Genomic DNA, 7,403 nt, shown 5'->3' on the forward strand with positions numbered 1-7,403 from the left:
ATATATAAATATTTATAGGATAAATATATATTTATAAGATCATTACATAAAAATTTATATTATCAATAGGTTTATATTATATAGGTATATCATATTTATTATATGTGATATAATTATACATTTTTATTGATATGATATTGTATTATTTATGTGTATGTTTTACTTTTGGAAATGAAATAGTTTGATGCTTCTGTTTCCTTGGTGATTTTATTGCTTATTTAATGTCTTTCATTGTTTTTATTGAGACTGCTATTATTTACGATACAAATTACTTAATAAAAAAGTCATGGTAAAATAATATTGTTTCAGTCTCCCTGGAGAAAAGACAACTGATGGGTCAAAAAGTTATCCTGGAGAACATCTGAGGTGCCGCCCACAGGGAGCGTGATGGGACATGTGCTCCACAGATGCTTTTCCAGTGGCGGGATGAGTGATGTTTGCCACAGGGAGCGGCGGGCCCTACCTTGGTTGGGGCATCGATGGCTGCTCCCTGGTTCACCAGGACCTCGGCCACGTTCACCCTGTCCTCTTGGGCGGCCAGGTGGAGGGGTGTCAGGCCACTCTGGAAAACAGATAAAAACAGGCCATTTTTTAGTCCATGAAAAAAACACAGAATTGATAAGATAGAAAGGCATACTTTTAACAAAGACCAGAAACCATGACTCATAAAACCAGTCAACCCATAAGCATTTATTAAGCAACAACTGTATGCCAGGATTGAGGATGCATTTGAGAAAGTACCTGTCCTCAAGAGGCTTTTGCTTTCTACATCACCAAAATTTCCTTTTGCCAATGATCCAAAAAATCAAGCCTTTTCCTCGCACTGACGTCCTCCTCTAGTGCCCCACTGCAGCCTAGAGGCGATCCTGTGTTCTCCCACCAAAGCTAGTAGGACACGAGCTGGTCCTAGGACCATAGCCCAAGGGCCAGTCTGTGACCGAAGAGGCTCATGGCTAGGTTTGACCACAGGCTAGTGCTTGCTTTAGGACTCAGCAATTCCTTGGGGCCTTTAGTAAGATCTAGAAGGTTTGGGATCTGTATCAGTCAATCAGTGAGTATTTATTAAGCACCGAGTATGTGCCAGGCACTGCTAAGTGATGGAAGGGATTACCCACACAGACGAAACCAGAAGCCCTTGGGGTCTTGCCATGAAGAGACTTTTTTTTTTTTAAAGTAGAGTAATAGCAGCGATAACGACTTCTGTTTCTTATTTTTGTGAGGGGATTTAGAGTTTCAAAGAATCCCAGACTGAGAGCTAGGCGGGACCTTAGAGGCCGTCTAGTTCACGAAGGCTGGAGCTCATGGAGGATCTGGTAGGGCTCCTCTCTCTGGGGCTTTTGCCGTGAAGGCAGCGACATTTGCTCTGTGGACGGTGACCTCACGTAGCTCCTCTTTTGGACGAAGTCCTGCGCTAAGGGCTGGACCACAGAGGCTCCTCACGGCATTCTGGGTGAGTTCCTCCCAAGCCTCTGGAAAGAGGGTGGAGGCCAGATCTCCGGCACTCACAGACCTGAGGAAAGACGAGCTCCGCTAATTATAGGGCATTTTCCTAAGGTAGGTTTCCTTGAGGAGAAAACGGCATTTTTTACCACAAGTTGCCAAAGTGCTGTGGGCAGCCGCCCAAGCTGGAGACGTACTTTTTTGGTGGTTGGGGTAGGAGTTGAGGGTGGTTTATAATGGAATTTTCCCTGGAGTCGAAGCCATCGAACAAACAGTCTCCCAACAATTACGGGACATTCCAGCGCTCTGAAGAGATGAAAGATTGAGATTCCTGGAAGAGTCCTGGATGGTTCCTGCCCCTCAGGTCCTTTCAGCTCTAAATCTACGAAGCTGACTTTTGTTTCTTGACCCCATCTGGGTTTTCACTGAGGTAGGGAGCTCCAGGTGAGAGTTTGCTTCAACTGGCCCCGGATCTGCCGCCGAAGGTCTCCGGGCACCGAGACGTGACATGGTGTGCCCGGGGTGACACAGCCAGTGTGTGCCAGCCGCAGCCCTCAGGCAGGGGTAGCCGAGGCTGCCTCTCTCCCCGCTGCTTTTCTCAGGATTTAGGTTTCCTTTAGAAACGAGGAAGTCTTCCTGGGGATGATGGAAGGAGACGTGAGCGTTTTCTCTTGGGGATTTCTCTTGGGGTTTTCCCCTGCCTTCCAGATGTAGGGAAGAGACATGAACTGGCATCCCAGTTCTGGAAGCTGTTGGACGCCTACCCTGGAATGGGCTGATTTTGGTCCATTCAGAGACAAGAAAAAAGCAGACGGACTAAAAACAACCCCCCGGCTCCTGGGCATCAGACTGGCGCTTCCCTTAGCTTTCAAGGCACGTTGTGGCCAAGGTATTGGAGAAGGAGGAGAGGAGAGGACAGACGGCCTTTGGGCCAGATTCCCATGCCTAGAGGAAAGCCAATCGGAATTAGAGCTGGACGGATCTTACCCTCAGGAAGCCAGGGGCCAGGCTCTCTCTGTGAAATGAGTAAATGGTGCAGGGAACTCGGCAGAAATTGCGTGGGAAGCTGAGAAACATCAGGGGCTTAAGCATCTCATCATGATGCCTGGAAGCAGTTGTGGCTCAGTGGTTAGAACACTGAATCTAGAGCCAAGAAGATCTGAGTTCAAATCCAGCCTAAGGCACTGCCTCACTGTATGACTGTGGGCAAATCATTTAGACTCTGTCCACTAGGAGGTAGGCAAGTGGCTCAGTGGATAGAGTGTCCATTCAGAAGTCAAGAAGACCTCAGTTCAAGTTCAGCTGTGTGACCCTAGGCATGTCATTTCACCTCTGATCACCTGACTAAAAGATCCACTGGAGAAGGAAATGACAAACTACTCCAGTATCCTCCCTGAGAAAGCCACCCGGACAACTCTGGCCTGAGGGGTCATGAAGAGTTGGACCCAAATGAGTATATTCCCATGTATTCCCTTTTACATTCAAAATGAAAGGCTGAAAAGAATAATAGCTAGGTGGTACAATGAACAAAGTGTTAGACCTCGAGTTGGGAAGTCCTGAGTTCAACGTTGGGAACAGCTGGGAGAACCACATCCTGCCTCAGTTTCCTCGTTTGTAAAATAAGGATAATAATAGCACTTAGGCCATTATGAGGATAATCTAAATCATATCTCTAAGGTACAATATAAATTCTAGCCATCATCATTATTATGAAAAAATAAAATCGTATCCATTAGGGCAGGTGGGGCAAGAATTCGATGCATCTTAAACACAAAAGTCGTGGAGAACACGAAACTTAAGCAATAACTAGTTTGTCCCGGCAGCCTTTCTCTAGCGTTTGACAAATCGACTTTGCTTAATTATAGTCATGAGTGAGCAAACAAAAACAAGCACCTAGGCAATTTAGGTTAGGTGGGTGGAAATTCTTTCCAGATCCACAGAAAATGCTAAATTTAGAAAAATTCCCCTTTGTTATTTTTACTGAGCAAACCTTGGCTAGGCATCTGGAGGATCTAGAATGTTGGCTTAGGTTTGTGGGGGGCGCAGATTGGGGGGTAGTGCCGCGGGGAACTTGGCTTGGCAACTAAGATACATGCTCTGCCTTCTCAGTGCTTGAAGTCTAATGGGGGACGTGGAGGGCCCTGGCACATATTTAAAATAAGCTGAGTGATCTGGGTACACAGAAGGTGCTTGACGAATGCTGATTGACTGATGGATGGAAAATGGTCTCTCTGGGACCCACGCTGGATCCTTGTTCAGTTAGAACTGAACTCGATTGGAAGTGTCCAGCACACCCCATGGAGACCTCAAGATTCCCAAGTGAAACCTAAACCACATTAAAATGGTAGGGGGGCAGCTAGGTGGCGTGGTGGCTTGAGAGGTTGGCCTAGAGACAAGAGGTCCTGCGTTCCAATCTGGCCTCAGACTCTTCTTAGCTGTTTGACCCTGGGCAAGTCACTTACTTGACCTCTATTGCTTAGCCCTTACCACTCTTCTGCCTTGGAAATAGTACGCATTTTGAATCTAAGATGAAAGGTAAGGTTTGTTTTTTTCTTAATGTAATTGGGAAAGATTTAACAAAATGAATGATAATTCAATAAAACACTGATAATGTTATATTTTAAAAACTAACTCTGTGACTGGGAGGGATCCCTTGGCAGACATTAGTTACTTCCATTTCTATCTGAGTTTGAAACCAATGGAATAGCCTGAGGCCCCTCTGATGTCTTCCAACCTTCCAAATATAGGATTTTGCCTTATTTAAATAAAGAAAATACTTTCGGTCAGCTCAAGTAGTTTGTGAAGACCCATTTTCATGTCTTAAGTGATCCCTGTGCTAATTACAGACCACTCTTCCCTTTTGATAAAACATAAACAACCCAAACTCCCCCAAGGATCACTGTTCCACCATACTTCCTAGTTCTGCTCCCCATGGAAGAGTGATAGCAGGATAAGGGTGGCCTCGGGGCTGAGTTCCCATCTTCCTCAATGGAGGGAGTATCCCTAGGATGAAATTTTAGGAATGTAGGCTCAGATTAAAAGTCATCTAGTCAAATTCTCTCATTTTACAGTTGAGGAAACTAAGGCCCAGTTGAGATGGTGGGACTTGGCCTGAGGTCATACAAGTAAGCAAGTGAAAGACCTAGGATTTGAACCCAGATCTTCTGAGAAGTACAGAACTCTGTTCCTTGCAACACACTGTGTCAATATCCCAGATCCACTGGGTTTCCTGAAGAAGATTCCTGAAAGTCCCAATAGTTGCTTTCTTTTAAAACGGTCTAAATTCAGTGAGCTTTGTTTTAACCAAGGGATGTCCCGAGAAGTCGCTTCATTTACCTTATTGCTAAGATTCACATTGGCATTTCTGGAGAGGAGCAAGGACACCATGTCCACGAGGCCCTCCTGGGCAGCCAGGTGCACAGAGGCGATCCCTTGCCTGGTCACGGCGTTGGCGTCTGCGCCATACTCGAGCAGGCTGGTGGCTATGTCCATCTGATTCTTTTTGGCCGCGATGTGCAGCGGCGTGTAACCGTTCTGTTAATACAAAGCATCTCATTACACACTTGCCAGGAAGGAACAAGACTGAGCCAGCCTACTGGCTGGCTGGCTTTCTACATCACAGCTCTAAGGCTCCCCTTTATCCCAAGGTTTTTATCCAGCAATTTAAAAAAATGGCCACTAAATTTATTCTGCCCCATGTTGGCCATCACTCCATGAAAACGGAATCCTGGAGAAGAGCCAGGCGGCTGAAGACTTGACGAGGGTCCGCAGCCTGTGCTACCATTTTTAACTATGTTGCTTTCTCTTATGATAGTACTTAAGAGGTTCCCAATAAATAAATAAAGTTACCCAATTTGTACGAATCAGAAAAAGGAAGGTATTCTCCCAAGGGACAGGCCCACATTTTTAGGTTTGGTTTACAGGGGAGAGAAGGAGGGAGGGAGAAACAATGGAATGGGAATAGGGACCAGACCTGTGATTTCATCACTACAGAGAACTCCTGGGAGAGGAAACTCCATCAAGGCAGACTGACCTCTTCTCTTTAACCCACAATCTTAGAACTAGCTGGATTACTGAGAGATCAAATGATCTGCCCAGGTTATATAAGAGAAATTAGTCTGAATAATTATGATCGAGAACAGGGTTTGTATCTAGAACCCTAGAATCATCAGAACCTCACTGGCTTTGAGGGGTCTGTGAGTGGATTAGGGAAATACTCTAATGGGCCAGGGTGCCCCCAGGAGGAATCAATCTTAGCAATGACAAATATTAGTTATTTTTTCTACTGCAACTGACTTTTATTTTTCTTTATATTCAAGGCTATTTCATTTTCCCACTTACATGCAATTTTCAACATCGGTTTTCCAAAATTATAAAATCCAATTGTCAGGGGCAGCTGGGTAGCTCAGTGGAGTGAGAGTCAGGCCTAGAGACAGGAGGTCCTAGGTTCAAACCCGGCCTCAGCCACTTCCCAGCTGTGTGACCCTGGGCAAGTCACTTGACCCCCATTGCCCACCCTTACCAATCTTCCACCTATGAGACAATACACCAAAGTACAAGGGTTTAAAAAAAAATCCAATTGTCTCCCTTCCTTTCTTCTCCCCCTCCCTATATGGTAAAGAATTTGATCTGGATTGTACCTGTATTATCATACAAAATATACTTCCATATTGGTCATTGCTGTAAAAGAATACAATGAGAAATATTTCGAATCCCTTGTGTACACCCTGCCTGATGGGCCCCAGCCCTACTTGGCTCTGGTCCACTGCAGTGACAAATGTCTTTTTCTGCAATGGGTTACGGGGTGGGAGCTTAGGGCCACTGGAAATCACCCCACTTACGGTGGAGCTCAAGCTTCCCCACTCCCATGAAGCCTATCCTCCTCCTGGCGGGCCCCATCAAAGGAGGAACAGGAGCTTTCACATCTATTTTTAGGCTTGACCTATTCTCAGTTTGGGACTTGAGCTGGCCCAGAAGGCATCGGTGCCGGGCTTCAGGAGCCCATCTTCTTATGGTCAAATGCAGAAGAAATCACTGTGAGAGAGTGGTGCCAGCTAGCCGCATCCCTCTCGGGGCAGCAACGCAGGTTTAGGAAACAGAGATCAGATTCTCCAGCCTGTCCATCATGACCATGTTCAGATCTCTCGCCATCAGACAATTGCTTTTGCTAATAAGGATCCTTCAAACTGTCCGTCACCAGGGTAAGAATAGTTGTTCCCATCACTATAGTGTTTTTTAGAGCCATTACAACAAACTTGTGGGGTGGGAGGGTATTAGTGCTCCCATGTGAATCATGGGAAATAGGTAGGACCCTGGAGAAAGGATCGACTTATAGTCAGGAGGACACAGATTCAAACCCAGCCTCAGATGCTAGCTGTGTGACTGTGGGTAAGTCACTTAACCTCTCCCAAACTCAGTTCTTTCTTCAGAAAATGGAATCTAAAAGGACCAGCTCCTCAGGGTGATTCTAAAAATCAAGTGGGATAATCTATGCAGAATTCTTTGCAACATTTAGAGTGCTCTATAAATACTAGTTATTAATTTTAATATTAATGACCAAGGAAGTAATATGGCCAGTTACAGAGATGAGATGTAGACAGAAAAGGAAGGAAATAAGCACTTAGTAATTGTCTTCTGAGTGCCAGGCACTGTTGCTAAGCACTTTACAAACATTCTCTCTCTTCCTCCTCTTAAGCTTTGAGAGGTAGGTCTCTATTTTACAGCTGAAGGAACTGAGGCAGACAGAGGTTAAGTGACTTGTCCAAGGTCACTAAGCTAACAAGTGAGAGACAGGGATGAAATGAGAACACAGGATTCCCTAAAAATCACTCCTCAGTCTTTTCCTTTGAACTCCACTGCCCTAATGCCAGTTTGGGGCAAAAATAATGAGTTATTTAATTAAAATTTATTTTATTTTATTATTTATTATGATATAATATATAATAAATATATATAATACAACA

The 7,403-nt window shown here is 44.9% G+C and overlaps 1 protein-coding gene across 1 annotated transcript; it reads right to left on the minus strand.

Moving 5' to 3' along the window:
* Positions 1-337: 337 nt before the first annotated feature.
* On the minus strand, positions 338-4,974 carry LOC123254287 (ankyrin-3-like; the record flags this gene model as incomplete). Its single annotated transcript, XM_044683332.1, has 2 exons — positions 338-562; positions 4,777-4,974. Coding segments are annotated over 2 exons (423 nt in total), but the record flags the coding sequence as incomplete, so codon positions are not given.
* Positions 4,975-7,403: the final 2,429 nt, after the last annotated feature.

Source organism: Gracilinanus agilis, unplaced genomic scaffold, assembly GCF_016433145.1.
Source record: "Gracilinanus agilis isolate LMUSP501 unplaced genomic scaffold, AgileGrace unplaced_scaffold19114, whole genome shotgun sequence".
Classification (NCBI taxonomy): Eukaryota; Metazoa; Chordata; class Mammalia; order Didelphimorphia; family Didelphidae; genus Gracilinanus; species Gracilinanus agilis.